Raw genomic sequence first — 21,115 nt, forward strand, 5'->3', positions numbered from 1 at the left:
AGAGGAAAGTTTGACGCAGTATTGTTAAGTCGCATGCAAGGAGCTCTAAACACCACCATGTTATGGTGCTCACAAGAGTGACCTAATGTTAACCCCACCAAAACAGTCGTTATACCATTCAGTAGGCGAAGGCAACATACCATGAATGGTGTTAGACTGGGCTTCAGTAATGAAGTCAAACACCTCAGAATAATTCCCGATAAAAAACTGAACTGGGCTGCCCACCTAGATTATGCTGTTAAGAAAGCAACTTCGGCTATCTGGGCGTGCAGCTCACTGCTCGGCAAAACCTGGGGATTGAAACCTCAACTAGCCTTTTGGTCATATACTACTATTGGCCTAGGCCTACGGCCTAGGATAACGTATGCTGCAGCCGTATGGAGGCCAAAGGTGAATGAGGCGGTAGCCCAAGTCAAACTAAACAACGTTCAGCGAATGGCCTGTCTTACAGTTACCAATATCATGCATGCAACACCTACTGCAGCCATGTAAGCAATGCTATGCTTACTGCCTTTGCATCTTCATGTGAAGAAGGAAGCAGAGCTCGGTGCACTATGGTTGCAAAGGAGTAAAACTATACTCGAAGGTGACCAAATCGGTCATCTTCGCATACTTCGGGAGTTCGATCTGACACCCTTAGTAACTTCAGTCTCTGACTGCATGGAAGCCGGGCCCAATATGGACGTTCCATATGAGGTGATTGATGCAGATCACTCAATGTGGAATAATGGAGGACCCGATCTTCCACCTGGAACTATCTGCTTTTTTACAGATAGTTAAAAAATGAGGGCCTGCACAGGCTCCGGAGTCTAAGAACCCGGCATCAGGGAAACTATCTCATTAGGAAAGTGACCCACCGTTTTTCAAGCAGAAGTATATGCAATATCCATCTGTCATCTGTGCAACAATATTCTTGAAACAAAAGTACAGGCATGCGAAAATCGGTATCTTCACGGACAGCCAAGCGGCACTCAAGTCCGTCAAATGCGTGTCCAAATTAGTTTGGGAGTGCAGCACAGCATTGAAGGAGCTTTCCCGCCAAAACAAAGTTTTATTACTTTAGATGCCCGGTCACTGTGGAATCGAGGGCAATGAATTTGCTGACAACCTAGTAAGACAAGAATTAGTTCAGCAATTTATCAGTCCTGAACCGTTTCTGGACACCTGCACATCCGCCGTGAAACGCGAACTGATGACATGGGAAAAGCTAGCAATAGTATCCCGTTGGAATCAAACACAGGGTTGTATACAAGCTAAACAGTTTATCTACCCAAACCCTGCAGTAGCTAAAAACTACTCTGTTTAACTCGTAGTGAACTACGCACAATCACGGGACTCCTAACAGCGCACAACCCCGCTCTTTATCATTTAAAGAATATCGGCAAGGTATCATCCGACACCTGCCGCTTTTGTAACTCTGAACCTGAAAGTTCAGTGCATCTGCTTTGCAATTGCGGGACTCTTGCATTATCAAGGCACAACTCCTTCGGAAGTTTCCTTCTTACTCCATATCAGGTATGGAGCATAAATCCCAAAACGATCATTGGCTTTATAAACCACCTAAAACAGAATTGGGGCACAGGGTTACAACTATCCCGGTCAACTCCAGCAATGGGTATGAGCGGTCCGTAAACTGGTATAAGACGATCATTCAGATTGTCGCAGTGGCCTGGCATACAAAAAAAAATCGTCGACCATCCTTCAAAAAAGCAGACCTGATAAATCACTGTTTACCATTTGTGGTAGTCAGCGGATTTGGGAGAGCATTTTTCGGCAGCATTGAGAACAGCGATCGCATGATAGTTCTCGGGCAGATAATTCCATCGTTTCACTTCAAATTTTTACAATTATTTCGAGGAAACGCGAAAGTTCTACCTGAAGCCCATTCTTCAAAGGCATTGTGCCAGCATCAGAAATATTTTGGCATAAGAATGGCAGTATTTTGACGGCCGAATGTATCTTGGTGGCCGAAAGACGGAAGCAGTACTTCGATGAACACCGGAATGGCGCCCAGGTGGAAAACCACGGTGGCGAGGAAAGCAATTTCGATGGTGCCACAAACGGAGAGGAGGTGCTAGCCCCAACGATAGGCGAAGTTAAGGAGGCCATCATGGAGCTAAAGAACAAAAAATGGGCAGAGATGAAAGATGATATAGGAGCGGAACTTATTAAAATGGGACTAGAAAAGCTGGCTACTTGTCTGCACCGGCTAATTATTAGAATTTGAGATACAAAACAGCTACCGGAGAAGTGGAAAGATGGAGTTATCTACCCGATCTACAAATCGGACTGTGAGAACTATCGCGCGATCACCGTTCACAACCCGAGCAGGAGCGAAGAGCAAAATAATATCAAAATGTGTTATTAGAAATCGAATAACTCATATCAAAAGTTGGTCTTGTTTTGGTTGACATAGTTGGTAAAATAACAAAAAATTATATCAAAATTTCACTCCTTTAAGGGCAAAAGAATAACTACTTGTGTTATTTGAATGACAAAGCAATAACATGACTGTATTCATAGTTTAGAATAACATATTTTAGTATTATTAATGTATTGAATAACAAATGCAGTAGCATATGATCATTTTATAAAATATTCGTAATCTAAAATTTCTTTAATTAATAAAAAAAATTGTATGAAATATATCGAATGACATTTTAAGGCCAAAATAAGATATGATAACAAAATCAGTTATTAAACTCATCTTTCAACCGCTGTTTTGAATATCTACTCAATAACAAAATGTGTTTTCAATGTATCTCCATATCTATTCAATAACAAAATATACCATTAGGGTAGATGCTCCAGTAATGGAGGGATTATGTCGGGGGATAGTGTGCAAAGACAATTTGAACGCTCAATTTATCAGTTTCCAATTGAACTACATGATAATATGGTGCACCATAGTGTTGGCTTTAAATACATACCAAAATTATACCATTCTGCTGGTTAATATATCTAAAATATTGCTTTTCCTGACATTAGTATGTGCTCCTAAAGTAGTGGTAATGTTCCTATAATAGTGGAAAATTTGCCTATAATAGTGAAATATTGTTTACCGCCTTAGCAACGCTTTTAATGAGCATGGCAGCAGGTGGATAACAACGTAGGCTTGTTAAAATGCTATGGATTGTTACGAATTTCTTAAGCAATTGCACTCTATTGAACTGCTGAAAAGGAATTTGTAATTTTTGCACCAACATCTTGAATTTTAACTGTGTATCTTAGATAAATCTGTTAACAAATATATATTTAACAATAGAAAACGGAAATTATCTCGAAATCCGCCAAAATTATGATATATTTCGAGTTTCCACAACTACTGGAACATCTACCCTATAACACAGTTTGATATTGTTTTTATATTATTTTGCTTTTCGCTCCTGCTCGGGAACCTACAAACTACTGTCCCAAATCATTTTTCGCTACCTATCACCAATCGCAAATATATTTGTGGGATTTTATCAAGCCGGCTTCGTTGAAGAACGGTCAACAACGAATTATACATCTACACAGCGACAGATCCTCTAAAAAGGTCGTGAATACAGAACTCCTTGCACCATTTGTACGTGGACTTCAAATCTGCGTATGACACCATCGACCGTAAAGAACTATGGAAAAGCATGGACGAGAACGGCTGATCAAAAAGATTCAATCTACGATGGATGGTACACAGTGCTGTGTGCTGTGTGTGAATCAGACAGAGGACTTTGTCAAGATGGTGGTCTCTCTTGCCTACTGTTCAGCATAGCGCTACACGGTGTTATGAACCGATCGGATATCAATATGTGTGGCATAATCTTCAACAAATCTAGCCAATTCATCTGCTTTCCCGATTATATGGATATTATAGGCAGAAGATCTGTGGCAGTGGCTGAACAGTACACCAGACTGATGTGCGAAGCAAAAAAGATTGGTTTAACCGTTATGTGTTCGACAAAAAAAACACCTTTAAGTGCTCGACAAGGGTACCAGGGTACCCACAAATTGAAACACTTGTAACTTTGGCAATTTTTGACCGATTCGGACACTTTTACCACCAAAAGATTCATAAACTTATCCACTTCCAGTGTGGTTATAACAGAGCCGGAAGTGGTTCATCTGGTTCCCGGAAATCCAGCACTCCGAGGATGGGTTCCGGAATTAAAGCACTTTTTATATTTTTGGATGTAATTATAGTAATATGGGTGTCCAAAGTTCTTCCAATTACTCCGAAAGGCCATTCTTCATTGTTTTAAAACAATACAATGATATATCCTCGGAATGGCCATTCTGCGACAAGTTCCCGTGGGACCTCCTGTGGCCATAAAACTGTTTGGTTTGCAACACTGGCAATATGGGTGTCTAAATTCATGAAATTACTCCAGACGGTAATTTATCATTATTTTGATTCTATCTGATGATTTTGCCACGGCATGGCCATTCCGGAATATATTCCCGTGGGGCTTCACAGTTGTCCAAAACCAAAAATATGTGCGCATTAGAGTTTTGAGTGGGAAAACTTGATTTTAGGTTTATGCAATATTTGAGAGAGTTTCTTGAAATTAAAAGTTCTATCGTATGGTGAAATTCAAATTTTGAATAATCCCCCTAAAAGTGAAATAAAAAATTTATTTCTCTGCAGCTTCAATATAACACATTGATGAGTTCTGCAAAGTTTTAGAGCATATTATTACAAGAAATTTTGCTGAAGACTGTAACCTTCTATCTCTTCAGCGAAGATAGAAAAATCCTGTTTCTTAGATGTGAATCGTCAAAATCAGTTTTTCTATTTTAGCTTTTTTTGTAGTTGTTGTATGACTTTTTCAGGTTTTGCAAAGTTGTACAAATAGCAAAGATACACAACTTTGCCAAATGTAGTATACCTCTACCTTTGCTTGTTTAGGAACTGTAAAACTTTTGATATAAAAAATATCCTAATTTTGATCCCCAATTACGCGACTATGCGCAGACGGATACAAATGAAACTTCCTGACTTTTTGTAGTTTTTTATTTAGTTTCAGATTCATGTAATGTAATTTGTATCTGTTTGCGCATAGTTGAGTAATTCGGGGTCAGAATTAGGGTATTTATTATAACAAAAGTTTTACAGCTCCTAAACAAGCAAAGATAGAGGTATACTACATTTATTTATTTATTTATTTCTCAGCAAAATTTCTTGTAATAATATGCTCTAAAACTTTGCAGAACTCATCAATGTGTTATATTGAAGCTGCAGAAAAATAAATTTTTTATTTCACTTTTAGGGGGATTATTCAAAATTTGAATTTCCCCATACGATAAAACTTTTAATTTTAAGAAACTCTCCCAAAGATTCCATAAACCTAAAATCAAGTTTTCCCACTCAAAATTCTAATGCGCACATATTTTTGGTTTTGGACCACTGTGAAGCCCCACGGGAATATGTTCCGAAATGGCCATGCCGTGGCAAAATCATCAGATAGAATCAAAATAATGAAAAATGACCTTCTGGAGTAATTTCATGAATTTAGACACCCATATTGCCAGTGTTGCAAACCAAACAGTTCTATGGCCACAGGAGGTCCCACGGGAACTTGTCGCAGAATGGCCATTCCGAGGATATATCATTGTATTGTTTTAAAACAATAAAGAATGACCTTTCGGAGTAATTGGAAGAACTTTGGACACCCATATTACTATAATTACATCCAAAAATATAAAAAGTGCTTTAATTCCGGAACCCATCCTCGGAGTGCCGGATTTCCGGGAACCAGATGAACCACTTCCGGCTCTGTTATAACCACACTGGAAGTGGATAAGTTTATGAATCTTTTGGTGGTAAAAGTGTCCGAATCGGTCAAAAATTGCCAAAGTTACAAGTGTTTCAATTTGTGGGTACCCGGGTACCCTTGTCGAGCACTTAAGGGGTAAAAAAATTCGAAGCCCCCCCATTCCACCCCCTTAAGTGCTACATGAAAACTTATTTTATGAAAAGTTGCAATTTAACTAGTCCTTAGATGTCACAGAGTTTCAGTATCCTTGATCAAAGAAAACTTTAGAATTTCGTACTTTGAAAGCTGAAAAGGTACACGGGTACCCTGTCGAACACATAACGGTTAAAGATAAATACGCATAAAACAAACTTCATGCTGACCGACAGAACCGAGGCGGACCAACGCCGCTTGGGCAGAAGTGTAACGGTCGACGGCGATGAGTGTGAGGCGTTTGAGGTAGTTGATGAAATTGTCTATATTGGATCACCGGGTAACGGCGCACAATAAAAACCAGTCGTGAAATTCGGAGGCGTATTATCAGCGGAAGTCGTGTTTTCTATGGGCTTTACAAGCGATTGCGGTCAAACAGACTAAGTCCATGTACAAAGTATATTTGTACAAGATGTTCATTCGACCGGTTGTTCTCCATAGGCATGAAACGTGGACGTGAACAAGGCGGACCTGCGAGTGCTCGAAGTTTTCGAAAGATGGATGCTAAGAACGATATTCGGCGGCGTACAGGAGAACAGAGAATGAAGTCGGATCATGAATCTTGCACTCGCACAACTGTATGGCGAACAAAGTATTCAAACCCAAGTAATTGTTTTTGTTCCATCGCTAAACGGACCAAACTTATCTAAAGATGCATAAATAAATTGTGTACATTACAAATTCACGCTATATGCAACGCTTCAATTATGTGCCGTAGTTTTACATGAAGTTTTCTTACAGAGATACATTTCACTAAACAAACAATACGCAAAAGTACGATTCCTTCTAATGATATTTAATAGTTCGATAATAGCCCGTTGATTACTGGTGCACAGCACCTTTCCAGCAAAGAGTTCCGGTTTAAAAACTCCCCCAACCATCGAAACCACGACTGAACTATGGCATTACGGCGGGCGGTGTGATATCGCGATTTAAAAGTTCTAATTTATGAAGCCACGCTCATTGCACACCCCATCGGTAATTCCATTACGCAATCACAGGCACCACAATGGACTTCACGTGGCTCATTCCCGCCGCACGTGGTGCTTTAATCTTCTGCTGAATGTTGTTCTGCCTCGTTGGGCAGCTGCTCACGATTTATGTCCTGCTCCGATTGAATCATGTCTGCTTATACTATACGTTAGTGTATGGCGGGCGAACCGCGAAAGCACTTTGCACCAACTTTGTGCGGAGGATTAGCAAATAAATGCAAATTACTCCTTTCGTCGAGCTGGTGGCCGAGGGTTGGCCTACCGACGCAGTCGGTATCCGTAAGAAAACAAAGGAACGAGATTATCGACTTGGTGCATCTTGAATATTTTTCAGTTAGTTTCTATAGCAGGAACAATGCACCGTTTTGAGTGGATAGTTTTTCTACTTGATGCGATCTTACGTAAAATAAAGTAATTACTCACGATGGCTGTTAATGGTTGATTAAAAATATTTTTGTATTTCCTCTCTTTAAGATATTCCATTCACGTTGATTGTTCCCGATCGGATCGATCGGTTGACGTTCAAAGGCAGTGAGTCGCGTGCTCAGGAATTCCTGCTGGAGCACGTCATCCCCGGGGCACTGATGGAGATGAAAGATCACAATATTTACGGCAATATGAACCGGCACTCGGTAGGTGTAAATTTGACCTGCATCAACATGCTGATGGGCTACGTGCTGCAGTACATGAGCCAACAGGAGACAAAGTACGCGGCCCGGCACAATGTCAGCGATACGCTGACCATGGTCTTCATCGAGGGAAATCTCACCGAGAACAAGGCGGTCAACATAAACAAGCTGAACAAGCGGAACATTCAGGAAAACAACCGGTAAGAATGGTTTCGGTTCTGTGGAGTGATTCTTTCAATATCTGTTATCGGTTATAGGTACAATGAGCCCCAGCGATTGGAAATGAAGAATGCTACCAAAGAACTGGCGGCCATCAAGGAAAACCGAATCGGACAACATCTGATGAACTTTTTGGCAAGCATGAAGTCCGGAGCCAAAGTTTTTCAGCACTTCCTATCCAATAGCAATTTGAGTCAACTGCTGGATGACAGTTCTTACATGGTACTAATTCCATCGGATACCGCCTTCCAGCGATGGCATCCAATTGACTGGGGTTTCTATCCGTTCAGTGTGCAGGAATTTACCGAAAGCGTTTTGCGGAATCACTTCATTCGAGTGCGACAGCCCCTCCGGATGGCTGATCTGCGGACGATGTCTACGGAACAACGGTTCAAAACTCTCGGCGGGGAGTATGTAGTACTTAAGGGCAGACGTAAGTTTGTGTAGGTTCGTCGAAAGTCTGGGATTGATCAATTTTTGTTACAGCTTCTCCAACGGTAAACAATGTGTCCATCCTCTACGACTATACGCTTTCCAATGGAGTTGAAGTGTTTGTAATATCTGAAGTACTGTTTGTCTCGGAGGCGGTCGTGTCACGATTACATCAGGTAAAAACCCTCCGTTTTATGATATATAAAATTGAAATAATCCTTTGGTTTTCTTTCAGATGCACAAAGATAAGGAAACTCCGCCACTCTTGGCATTCCCTTGGTTCGGCGCACAATTTCTGTCCCATTCATTTTTAGCACTGGAACGCGACAATCGTTTCACGCAAATCACACGTTTTCTCAACACAGCAGAGATCGCCCAGTACATATCCGGTTCCAACTACACTTTCTTTGTACCGACAGACGAAGCCTTCGAGCGATACAGTTTCGACATTCTACCAGACAATGTACTAGCGTCGGAAAAAGGAGTCAAACTGCTGTTGAATCACTTTATCAAAGGCCGCCTGTACGATCGGGACTTGAAGGACGGCGAAGTGCTGGAAACAATCGGAGGCTTCCCGGTAAAGATTCACCGGACATTCGATAACAACGTGACTGTGAACAGCGCCAAAATAATCGAATCCGAAGTATTCGTCTACAACCTGGGAACGATGTTCTACGTAAATGACGTCCTCTACCCGGAACAGCTCAAGGAAGAAGTGACAGTCATTACCGAAATGAGAAACCCGGATAAGAACATCCCACCGGAGGACATCGGGGACGTCTACACAACCGAACGCAGTCCTGCAGAACATCCGGCATCGGCGACAACAACGATAAATCGGATACACTTCACTACGAGTGCCGACGTGGAGATTGTGCCATTGGAAATAACCGAACCCAATGGAAATGAGGATGACGTTTTGCTGCGTGAGGACGAAATCATTACGCCCAAAGCGTTGCCGGTGAAGTACTACTTTGCGCCAAAGAAATAAGCATCATTGTTTTGGCTCAAATATTGCAATAAGGGGAAAGCTTTACTGTAAGTTGTGCTGTCTGAGGCGGTCTAACCGAACACACTAGTTATGGCTATTTATTTCCAAAAAAAAAGATGTCAACTAATGAAAGTGTCCGCGACACTTACGTGTATGTTTGTTAACTCCTGAAAGAAACAGGAAGTCATATTTTAAACATACCACAAGCTAGCTTTTGAAGACTCTTTCGTAAGCTAGGAAGAATTTACAAACCTGCTGAAAAATCAATTATGGAATAGTCTTCCTGGAATTATACACGCGCAAACAGTAGGATGGCAGCTGCTCAAAATTAATCGACAAAAACAAAATAGCTTAAGCACCGTCATAGCATATAGAAATTGTCGCTGACACCATATCCAGCATATGCAAGACTTTAAACCAGAAAATTAACAAAATAAACAAATAAGTTGTATGTCCCTGTGGGTTGTGCAAGTTGTTGACGTAGGACTGTGTTACATTATATATCAGTTTAATAAATTGTTTGGTTCAATTATTATTTGATTTTGATTGGTGCATTTTTTTTTGTTTCGTTCGATCCGTCAGCCATCGTGAGATATAGTGCAGCAATCGATTACAACAGTCTTTATAGTGATAACACTGTGCTTCAAAAAACTGCTATTGCTTTCGTCAACTTATAACTTCGGGTGAAAAACGAAAGAAATCCCCAACTAGCTATGACTCATTGTAAGATATTAGCATATTCTTCAACGAAATAGTTTATTTTAGAAATCTTCGTTTCATGTATAAACGCTCTACATTTAGGACATCAGTATAATGTAGGTGCAAAAAAATGTACCGCCACCGGTCACCTCTCCATAGATTCAATTACAAAACCTGTATACAACAATGATTGGATTTCCATCAGCTACACTCCTTTTCTGTCGCGAAACAGAAGTGTCAACACATACATGCCAGTTTGCTGATGTTCTTTTGAAATCTTCTAGGGTTCATGCCGCTATAATAAATAATAATAATAATAAACGTAGTCCTACGCCAATGGCAAACCACATCACAATCTACATACACACGTATTGTGTAAAACACAACAGACGTTGATGACTACACCATAGAACAGAAGTGGAAATTCGAACAACGCGACGATCAAAAAGTGGTAGCAAGGCTCGATTTGCCTTTCGCACAGAAAGGAATGAGCAGCAGGACACTTGTTCCCTTTCGCTGCTATATAGCCTTGTGGCCGTTCAGATGTTTTCATGAATAAAGCCTCTCTCTACCACCAGATTTACTAGTATCTATAGAAGGTACCAAATGTAAATGTTCAGATTTCAGCTTCCATTTCTGTTCTATGAACACACCGTAAAATATATTGTGAATCAGGTGAAAAATGTTGAATGTAATGTCACCAGTTTTTCAAACTGTTAAAGAACAACCCATTTTTAATGGAAACCTATGCTTTTTTCATAAACTTAATTACTTACTCACTCATAAATTCAAAAACATTGCTAAAAGTTGTACTGTCTATAGGCAATTAAAAACATACCGAACACTATAGTAACTATCACAACTGTTGTGATTATATAATTAGAACATCAAACAATGCAAGTCTTCACGCGTTTGACGTTAGCAATGAATGAGAGCTGTGGATAGTGCTTTGTATAATAAATGACGCCCTAAATGGAAAGCCTAATAAATCTGTATATTATTGTTTTACTAACGTAAACTGTGCGAACCCAAAACTGGTTATTAGTAATGTAATGAATGTCAATTTATAATATATTATATTCGATCAAAAAGACCAATCACTGGTTCTTTAATTTACAACAAGAGTAAGCCTAGTGGGAGTGGTAATACATCATCAGTACTAACACTTGCATCTTTGTCCTTACAGAAGAGTAAAAAGCAACGCAAAGCCCTATTTAGAATCACCGTGTACTCCAAGTAAAGTGAATTAAAATTTATTCAGTTTAAGCGGGTTTAATTTCCATTTTGTCTAGTCAACTTAACTGTCAATTGTGTAATCTAAATGCATTTAAATGAGTGGGACTCACATTGTTTTAAAATCCACATTATCCAACACTGCTGTTCGGCCAAGTAAGAGTTTGAAGCGTCGCCGAACAGAGCGAGTCCCAATCTGATCGTGGCGAAAACAACAAGGACAAGTAGTACAACAACAAGGACAGGTAGGACCAGAGCGCTTTTGATTATTTTTGTCGGGCTTGAATCCCCAGCTCTCCGACTGTGTCATCATACCTTTTAGCACGCTGCACAAAACTCGAATCCATTTGGTACTACTATCCAAACGTCCGCGGATAACATACCAAAAATGACATTTTCGATGGTGTGTTGATTGCCATTTCCAAACGATGTCTTTGTGCACTACTGGAAACCTTACACGGTACCCATCTGGAGCAGATATGCGTGAGTACCATCGTTCATGGTTTGCGGATTCTGCTTTGTGCCGTTTATATTCCACCAGATAAAAGCAACGTCGCTGCTATAATCGATGCGGATATCTCTTCTGTTGCTGAGTTGTGTCACAAGTAATAGCGGGTGACGTCATCTTAGTGTGTAGTGACTTCCACGTATCAGATGGGCGCATGATAGTTTATCGCACTCTAATTCATTCCAATTGCCCGTAGCGAGCGCAGCGCTGCTTGAGGGCATGGATTTTTTGAATATGCGCCAAGCAAATTTTCAATTCAACCATCTCGACCGTGTGCTCGATTTGATTTTTTGTGTTTTTGAGCACAATTACGTGGTTGATACTTGTGCCACTGACGAACTGGCATGACACATAGAAGAAAATCCTTCAAAAACCATCGTCCTACACATTTTGCTTGCACACTAGCAGCCTCTGTTATGCATGTTGCGGAGTAGCTTGTATTTCAGTGTTTTATACTGTAGGTTTTTTACATTTGCTGCATTTTATACTGCGGGCTTTTAACATTTGTTTGGTTTCAAACTAAAAACTCGTAGCAACACTCGAGCGCCGCGGTTTGGCCATGTTGCAAAACATGCTTTTTGAAAAATAAGTGGTTTTTGTATGGACGATGGAATTAAAGCGAGTGTCTCGTCTGTTTGTCTGTGCTTGTGCCAACCCTTTTGTTCCTGTAGATCCGCATCATCCCCCGCTTGCTATTTATATGTCAGTTGAAAGTAAAAACAACACGGCTCACGTTTTGCCTGCAAACAGCACGGGAGGTTTGAATTATCGAAAAATTGACTTTGCAGCTTTTATTAACTTCTTACGAAATATTGAAAGGGAGACTTTGTTTGTGGAGAATAATGTCGATGATCTTGCTAGGATATTTAATGACACAATATATCATTGGCTAAGATCGAATTTACCGCTTGTAAAGAAGCCCGCTTCCCCTTCCTGGGATATCTCTCGCCTACGTGCATTAAAGCGAATTCGCAACACTTGGTAGCGTGCACATCGATACTTCCGAACTGGCGAGACTAGACTGCAGATTTTCGACGACTGAATGCTAGATTATGCAAAAGCTATGTCTTGCGTGTGCAAACTGATATCCGCCGGAAACCGAAGCGATTTTGAAATTTTATGAATTCTAAGCGAAAAAATTCTGTTATTCCCTCGAATGTTTGCCTCGATGGTGTTGAAGCAACATCGATTTTGAACTCGTGCGAATTATTTGCAAAGTATTTCGTTTTAGTTTTTGCCGACAGTACCGCCTCTGAGTCCAAAGAATCTATTGGCGAGATGCAGTTTGAATTGCCAAAATTCATTTAAGTGCACAAGTCTTGAAATAATGGTTTGAAAGTATAGTGTTATGTTGTTATGAGATTATTGATAAATATTGTATATTTTTAAAAACAGATCTGAAACATCAGGTAATAGTATGGTGAGTAAAATTAAAACTATCAGGCAAAACTAAGATGAATTCCATTTTATCTTTGCTCTCTAATTGACTTAATTGATATGAAATCAATCATGAATAGTCAATTGTATAAAACCCAAATCACTTAATCTAATTTCTAATCAATTTCTAATTCACTTCTAATTTCAGAAGAAAGTACAATTACAAGAGCGACCAAAGGCGCTATAACCTAGGTATTTACCAAGGGCAAGTAAGTAAATGGGTCCGGAGTATTATTTAAACTTTACTAGCAAAATACTCCCAACGAAATTAAAATTGCAAATAATCAGAATCGGTTGGTACGAGACGTCCCCGACTCTTCTTCCCCTGTTGATTTAGAAATGCATCTATGTGTGAATAATTTATTCACACAAGATTCATTTCGTATAATCGTCTTTCCGGCAATACTTCACAGTTGGCCTGGCCGTTTTGACTTTTGTAATATATCTTAGATGTTTTGCAAATGTCAATACAGACAAGAAAATAATTTAAAATATTTCTATAATTAGAAATAATTAAAATTATTTCCAGGAATCCTTTATTGTGGCTGTGATGGTATTAATAAGAATAAGAATAAGAAAAGTACCGCCTCTGAGTCCAAAATTGAGATTGCCTCAGAATCTGCACCACTTTTTAGTTGATTTGAGCCCTAAAATTCTCGTTTTTGCTGGTGTAGAGAGGTTTTCAGCAATTATTAATTGCCGCTGTGCAGATATTTTGCAGAACCGTTATGTCGTATATTTGACTTACTTACTTACTTAATTGGCCTAACGTCTTACGACAAGGTCTGCGCAAAGTATAATTTCTCCATCTGTTTCGGTTCATGGCAACTGATCTCCAGTTCCGCGGGCACCCAGTGCTCGCCAGATCTCGCTCCACCTGGTCTTGCCACCTCGCTCGCTGTGCCCCTCTTCGTCTTGTTCCTACCGGATTTGATGCGAAAACCATTTTTGCAGGATAGTTGTCCGGCATTCTAGCAATATGTCCTGTCCAACGTATCCGTCTAGCTTTAACCACTTTCTGAATACTCGGTTTGCCGTAGAGACGCGCGAGCTCGTGGTTCATTCTTCGCCTCCATAAACCGTTCTCTTGCACTCTGCCAAAGATGGTTCTTAGCACCCGCCGTTCGAAAACTCCGAGTGCTCGTAGGTCCTCTTCTAGCAGTGTCCACGTTTCGTACCCGTAGAGGACAACTGGTCTAATTAGCGTTTTGTACAGTGTGCACTTTATACGGGGGCTCAAATTGTTCGACCGCAAGTGTTTGTGAAGTCCGTAGTAGGCCCGACTTCCGCTGATAATACATCTTCTAATCTCACGGCAGGTATTGTTGTCCTCTGTTGCCAGCGAGCCAAGGTATACGAACTCGTCGACTACCTCGAACTCATCTCCGTTGGTTACCATGGTACTGCCCAAGCGGGCCCTGCCACGCTCGGTACCGCCTGCCAGCATATACTTCGTTTTAGCCGTATTTATCTTCAATCCAATCTTCTCTGCTTCGCGTTTCAATCTGGTGTACTGATCTTCCACCGCCTCAAATGTTCTGCCGACAGCATCCACGTCGTCAGTAAAGCAGATAAATTGACTGGATTTATTGAAAATCGTGCCCCGCATTTCGATCGCCGCTCGTCTTATAACACCTTCAAGCGCAATGTTGAATAGCAGTCGAAGTCCCCTGCGAGATTCGAATGGGTCCGACAATCCACCCGAGATTCTCACACAGCACTGGATCCCATCCATCGTAGCCATGATAAGTCTAGTAAGCTTACCCGAAAAGCCCTTTTCGTCCAAAATTTTCCATAGCTCTTTGAAATGCGGCTTTGAAATCGATGAACAGGTGGTGCGTGGGGACTCGGAATTCGCGGCACTTCTGGAGGATCTGCCGCAGGGTGAAGATTTGCCGACCCTCCATGAAGCCGGCCTGGTAACTTCCCATAAATCTATTGGCTATTGGCGATAGTCGATGAAAGAGGACTTGGGACATCACTTTGTAGGCGGCATTCAGGATAGTGATGGCTCGGTAGTTCTCACAATCCAGCTTATCACCTTTCTTGTAGATAGGACAGATAACCCCGTCTTTCCAGTCCTCCAGTAGTCGTTCAGTATCCCAAATCTTGACAATCAGTTGATACAGACAACTGGCCAACTTGTCCGGGCCCGTTTTAATAAGTTCCACTCCAATGCCATCCTTTCCCGCTGCTTTGTTGTTCTTCAGCCGTTGGATGGCTTCTTTAACCTCCCTTATCGATCTTCGTTGCTTGCTACACATCTTCGTTGCTTGCTACACCAATGTGCTCACTTCCTCCGCTATCATGGTCTTCCGTCTGCACGCCATTCAGGTGTCCATCCTAGTGCTGCTTCCACCTTTCGATCACCTCACGGTCGTCAGTCAAGATACCTCCATCTTTATCTCTGCACATTTCGGCCCGCGGCACAAAACCTTTGCGAGATCCTCTTCCTTTCCTCCTTATTCATTAACAAAACTGGTGTACCTCAGAGCAGCTAAATGGGCGTTTTGCTCTTCTCGTTGTACTTCAACGACACAACCTTACTTTTGGACGATGAATTACGCGGACGATTTGAAATTATATCGTCCCATTCGGGCCATCGAAGACTGCTGTAATTTGCAAAAGCTGCTGGATATTTTCGTTAACTTTAACATTAACGGATATTTCGTTGTCTACTGGAACGAACTTCCACAAGAAGTCATTCATGATAATAGTACGGTTAAGTTTCGGAGAAGATGTTTAGAACTATTTTGAGTTAGTATATAATTATAAGGCTTGGATTGAAACTTTGAATTCTACATATTTTTGGATATTAAATGCAATCGCACTTCATAAATTCAAATGTAACGTTAAAAGATATTAATCTTATGTTGCAGTAATCAATAAACAATAACAATAACAATAACTGGTGTCGCATGAACCGGTTCATCGTAAGAACAGCAAAGTGTCATGTTATGACATTCCGCCAAGGGTACAGGGCTGAGAACATTCCACCAAGGGCTGAGAACATTCCGTTCACCTCATTCATAGAAATTTAGTTCAAGCTGTGCTTTACTGTGCCGCCGAGGCGCTGATCATGTGAAGCCTGTCATATTCGCCTGCGCTCACCCTGACTGTTTTGATTGTTTTGACAACAAACATTGGTAGGGCTGCCAATTTCTAATATTTCAAAATTTAAATGTCAAAAAGGTAAGCCACAGTGTGCAACAAACTGTGAAATGAATGTACCGCAATTGCGATCAATGAGGTAAGCTGTTCCCTAAATCGAGCATATCACAATGTTCTAAGCGACTTACACTTGCATTCCACTGAACTGTCAGCCCAATATCGTTCGAGTGCAACGTTGATGGTTAGGTACTCAAGAGAGCCGATAATGTCAACGACCTGGGCGATGTTTTTGATACCAAGCTCAGTTTTAATGTGAACCGGTCGATTATCATTTCCAAAGCAACCCGGCACCTTGGTTTTATATCCAAAATCGGACGGGATCTTAAGGATCCATGCTGTTTAAAAGCCGACTAGATTGCTGTAATTACCGCGACATCACGTTGGTCAACGCCGCCTACAAGGTGCTCTCCCAGATTTTGTTGCGTCGTCTATCCCCAATAGCAAGAGAATTCGTAGAACAGTATCAGACATTACTAAAAACCTTGGGATGGCGTAGGCAATTTACGCCAGACTAAAAACGGAGCCTAGGAGGATAGGGCTACAAATCAATGCGACGAAAACCAAATATATGATTGGAAGATGCTCCAGAGAAAGCAACGTTTGCCTCCCACGGACAGTGACTATTGACGGCGATGAACTGGAAGTGGTTGATGAGTTCGTATACTTGGGATCTCTGGTCACCGCCGACAATAATACAAGTAAGGAGATCCAACGATGCATTCAAGCTGGAAATCGAGCCTACTTTTCCCTCCGCAAGACGCTTCGAACTAGGGGCATACGCCGCCGCACAAAGCTGACGTTGTACAAAACGCTAATCAGACCGGTAGTCCTCTACGGACTTGAGACAGCAACTTTACTTACGGAAGACATACGTGCACTAGCCATATTTGAACGAAAGGTGTTGCGGGCTTTTTTTAGCCGGAGTACAAACGGAAAGCGGAGAGTGGCGGAGGCGTATGAATCACGAGCTACAGGCACTGCTTGGAGAGATTACCATCGTACAGTTGGGAGACTATGGTGGGCCGGCCACGTCGCAAGGATGCCGGACGACTGTGTGGTGAAATCCGTTCTCTTCAAAAACCCCACCGGCACCAGGAATAGAGGGACTCAACGTGCTAGATGGCTCGACCAGGTTGAAGCCAACTTGCGTGTGTCGAGCCGCGCAATGAATTGGCGACGAGTAGCCTAGGGCCGAGTACAATGGAGAAGAATTCTTGATACGGCAAGAGCCACCTCGACTCTTGGCTGCTAAAGTAAGTAAATATTGTTTAAAAGCTCTGTATTGCTCTTTGGTGAGACTGAAATTGAAAAATGCATGCCTGGTTTGGTCTCCTCATCAGCTTTCGCGGACTCAGAGAATTGAACGAGTGCAGAAGAGATTCGTTCGCTTAGCATTACGTGATCCTGTAAATCTTCCTTCGTATCCTGATCGATGTCGGATCAACGTTCTCTCCGTTCCGCAGAATTACTGCAACCTCAGTCACACCGTACTGCATTTGGATTCCACGAGCCTATCGCTGCTTGCATCCGCGCGTTTTTCTTGGTGGATAATTTCTTTGAATTTGGTGAATCCTCAAAAATATTTTATATAAAGGTAGTGTTCCTCAAAATCCTGAACTATTCTTTCTGTAAAGGACTAGTCTCAGATCGATTTAAAAAGTGGTATGACTGTGATCGGATGAACTCGGTTTTTGTTTTCGTCTATCGGACCTCTAATAGCGTTTACGAAAGAGGTATTTTATAAGAGATATTGATTACATTGACAGCGTTGGAAGTAAGGTATTCAAGTAGGTACTCACCCCTGTTGTTGGTGTCCGAGCTGCTTCACATCATATAGTGAGCGTTGGGACCGCTCTCTATCACAGGGAGCTCAACAAGGGTGCTGGTACGTATAACTCCTATCTGCTGCATCTCTCAAGTCGTTGAATACACCAGACTGTTGGATGAGTTCTGAAATTGGAGATAATATTAAATTACATTACAGTCTAATTTAAATAGAATTGCAGTCCTACACTTAGATTGTGTACTGTGATTGTGTAGATCAATTTAAGATTTAATGCAATCTAAGCAAGAATCTTGTACCGTTCATGCAAAAAAGCAAAGCCATCGGTATAAACGTCCTTCAGAACTTGACTTCGCAGTCGGTTATTGGAGTACAGGAAAATTATGGGACTAGAGCAAAGATCCTATTAACTCTGTAGCGGCTTGTTAGGCCAGCATCGTACCCCGGAGCTAACTGGTCGGGCAACGTTCATGCAATGCTCTTGAACCAAAGCAGCAGTCAGTTGCTCGTTAGTGAACCTCCGACGTGGGACACCGAATGCGCCCTTGGCGTGATGGAGAATCACCTAGATGCAGCAATGCAGGATGATGATAGGTGGGTGCTGCGTACGCCTCGAGAGAAGTTTCCGCGGGGTCTTGCTCGGGTTCGCAAGGCTGCACTGACTAGGTCCAAAAGCAATTTCCCATCGTAAAGTTCTCATTTTTGCAGCGGAAGCTGTCACATCGATGTTATTCGGACCTCTGTCTGTCACATGCGTGATTCGCCAAACATATAGCATCGCATGAAGCGTAGCGCGATGATCTGGCAAGTCGACTTTTGGTCAACCCCCACAAGCAGTGACGGTCTCATGAAGTCGGCATACCCGCCGACTTCATAAGTTGAAGAATCTTTGTTTTGTTTCTGGGGTTTCTAGAGAAAATGCCAAATTTTTCGCCCATGATTCTAACACTGTGCTGGAACTACCCTATGCAGGTGTGATCCTTTGGTAAGTCATTCGTGTTGTTGACCTAGTTGTGCCTCTTGCGATAGCATAAGAGTATACTCCAACTATTTAACCGCAAATGGCATGGTCAGACCAGTTCAGCGTTAACTCTTGAAGCTGAGCTTGTTATTGTTGAGCTTGTCGTCTGGAGTCTCCTGGTCGGATATTAAAAAGAACGACGCAGACTGCTGTAATGAAATGAGAGAGATAGAGATAGATAGACAGAAAAATAGAGAGAGAGCGAAAGAGAGAGTAAACTTTAGCGCCTCAATTTCCCCAAATTTATCCGCGAAAACAAACTTGAATCTACCAGGAACTTTGCCATGAATAGGAGCCTTCGCAAAATTTAGAATTTGAGCTTACGAGCTCGGATTCTGGTTAAACTCGTCAGTTGACAATCAATGGTTCCACACCGACGCTTGGTTTGCACTTTGCGAGTAGTCTTGAGAGTTTCTTTGCACTCTGGTTGAATCCCTGAAGGGAAATCAGCAAGCAATTCGTCCACCGAAAATGCTGCAAAACTAAATGAAGCAACACGGCGTAATTTCAGACACTGCAAAACTGGAAACTCAGTGTATGCTCAGGTGCACAAACCAAACTCCTGGTAGTGAGAAGTAGCCACAATCAGCAAGCGGATCGGGAACCCACTGAGGAGTCGTGCATTTGATCCGATTCGACCGCCAAAGGTAAGACCACTATCCGTTTCTTAATGGATTCGGATTAAACTAACTCGGTTCAAATTTTAGTTTGGTTCTGACTCAATGCCAAGTCAATATTCATCAAAAAATTAAAAAAAACTTTTTCATCATCTATCACAGTCACTTGACGGCTCAACGAAAGAAAATTTGCTTAAAAATATTACTTCCCCGGCATCAACGTGAAGGACAGTTTATTTTCCTGTTATCTTTTAGGACTCAATGCACCACTGTGCGATGAGCAAGCTTTTTCCGTATGTGCGCAATAAGCTTTTGGAAAAATCGACGCAGGCGACGCTTAGCGAAAATGTCGAGAAGCTGAACAAAAGCTCCCGCCCTAAAATGAAATGTCATTCCACCGACCGGCTGTCGATGGTTATTGTTGTTTTTGTTTTTAACCATTCGAACGTTCGGACTTAGATAGAAGGTAGCTGAATTTGATTTTACGTTTTCCAAATCTACAATGTCCCACAATCACTCGCACGGTGGCGGTGGTGCCTGTGCCCACGAGGCGCTCGGAATCGAGGACGAGCTGGAAATGGGAATACAGTACAGTTTGTACGAGAAAATCGACATGCTCAACGTCGAGTGCCTCAACGAAGAAACGGAAGGATCCGGCAGGACGGTTTTCAAACCGTACAATCAACGGTTGGATTTCGATCGGTTCGTTACGAGCGATGCGGACGAAGAGTTGCTTTTCAACATTCCCTTCACGGGAAACGTAAAGCTGAAAGGAATCATCGTCATCGGGGCGAATGATGATAGTCATCCCAGGAAAATGAAACTGTAGGTGTGCTTGGTATTGAGATCTGATAATTTATTTGTTAAATTTACGTTGTTTGTAGGTTCAAAAACAGACCTAAGATGACCTTCGACGATGCCGGTGCATCCGCTGATCAGGAATTTGAGTTGGAGAGGGATTCTAATGGTGTCATTGAATATTCTACCAAGTAAGAAAAAATTTCTCTTACATTTGTGCAACAATTTAAAAGACAAACGATTATTTGTTACAGAGTTGTCACATTTTCATCAGTACATCACCTATCGATTTATTTCCCTACCAACTACGGAGATTCCAACACCACGGTGTACTACATCGGATTGAAGGGAGAATTCAGCGAAGCCCATCATCACGGTGTAACGATCTGTACCTACGAGTCACGGCCAAATGTGGCGGATCACAAGCACGACCTGTTCGACTCGGTCAATCACCAGGTGCAGTAGTGAGAGTTGTTTGTAATTGATTCCTTGTTTGTTTATTCCCGTGTGGTAAAGTTGCAAGTATTTATATTATTTCGATGTATGTAATTTGCGCGTTATTTTTGATATAAAAGAAAATTAAACTGGAACCAATAGCGTTTGATTTCTTACATTATCACTGCAGGAAATCGATGCG

At 41.6% G+C, this 21,115-nt stretch overlaps 2 protein-coding genes across 6 annotated transcripts in view; both read left to right on the plus strand.

Annotated features, from left to right (window-relative positions):
- Positions 1–9,940, plus strand: part of LOC128742157 (uncharacterized) — a 28,359-nt gene extending 18,419 nt beyond the window's left edge. For all 5 annotated transcript variants that reach the window (XM_053838400.1, XM_053838401.1, XM_053838402.1 and 2 more), the window contains exons 3-6: positions 7,415–7,769; positions 7,827–8,221; positions 8,275–8,396; positions 8,456–9,940. In XM_053838400.1, coding sequence (XP_053694375.1) covers positions 7,415–7,769; positions 7,827–8,221; positions 8,275–8,396; positions 8,456–9,211 — 1,628 coding nt within the window. In that variant the 3' untranslated portion in view covers positions 9,212–9,940. The remainder of the gene's footprint in view (positions 1–7,414; positions 7,770–7,826; positions 8,222–8,274; positions 8,397–8,455) is intronic.
- A 10,186-nt stretch (positions 9,941–20,126) lies between these two features.
- On the plus strand, positions 20,127–21,051 carry LOC128743309 (PITH domain-containing protein GA19395). The gene is made up of 3 exons (XM_053839863.1): positions 20,127–20,505; positions 20,565–20,669; positions 20,733–21,051. Exons 1-3 carry the CDS (start codon positions 20,183–20,185, stop codon positions 20,941–20,943), a joined length of 639 nt encoding a protein of 212 aa, XP_053695838.1. The 5' UTR covers positions 20,127–20,182; the 3' UTR covers positions 20,944–21,051.
- The last annotated feature ends 64 nt before the right edge of the window (positions 21,052–21,115 follow it).

This window comes from Sabethes cyaneus, chromosome 3 (genome assembly GCF_943734655.1).
Source record: "Sabethes cyaneus chromosome 3, idSabCyanKW18_F2, whole genome shotgun sequence".
Classification (NCBI taxonomy): domain Eukaryota; kingdom Metazoa; phylum Arthropoda; class Insecta; order Diptera; family Culicidae; genus Sabethes; species Sabethes cyaneus.

What these genes read in the sequence shown, in the direction of transcription:
- LOC128743309 (XM_053839863.1), top strand. Translation starts at nt 20,183, where the DNA reads ATGTCCCACAATCACTCGCACGGTGGCGGTGGTGCCTGTGCCCACGAG. An exon ending in CATCCCAGGAAAATGAAACT is followed by an intron (nt 20,506 to 20,564) that starts GTAGGTGTGCTT and finishes CGTTGTTTGTAG; the next exon opens with GTTCAAAAACAGACCTAAGA. An exon ending in GTCATTGAATATTCTACCAA is followed by an intron (nt 20,670 to 20,732) that starts GTAAGAAAAAAT and finishes TATTTGTTACAG; the next exon opens with AGTTGTCACATTTTCATCAG.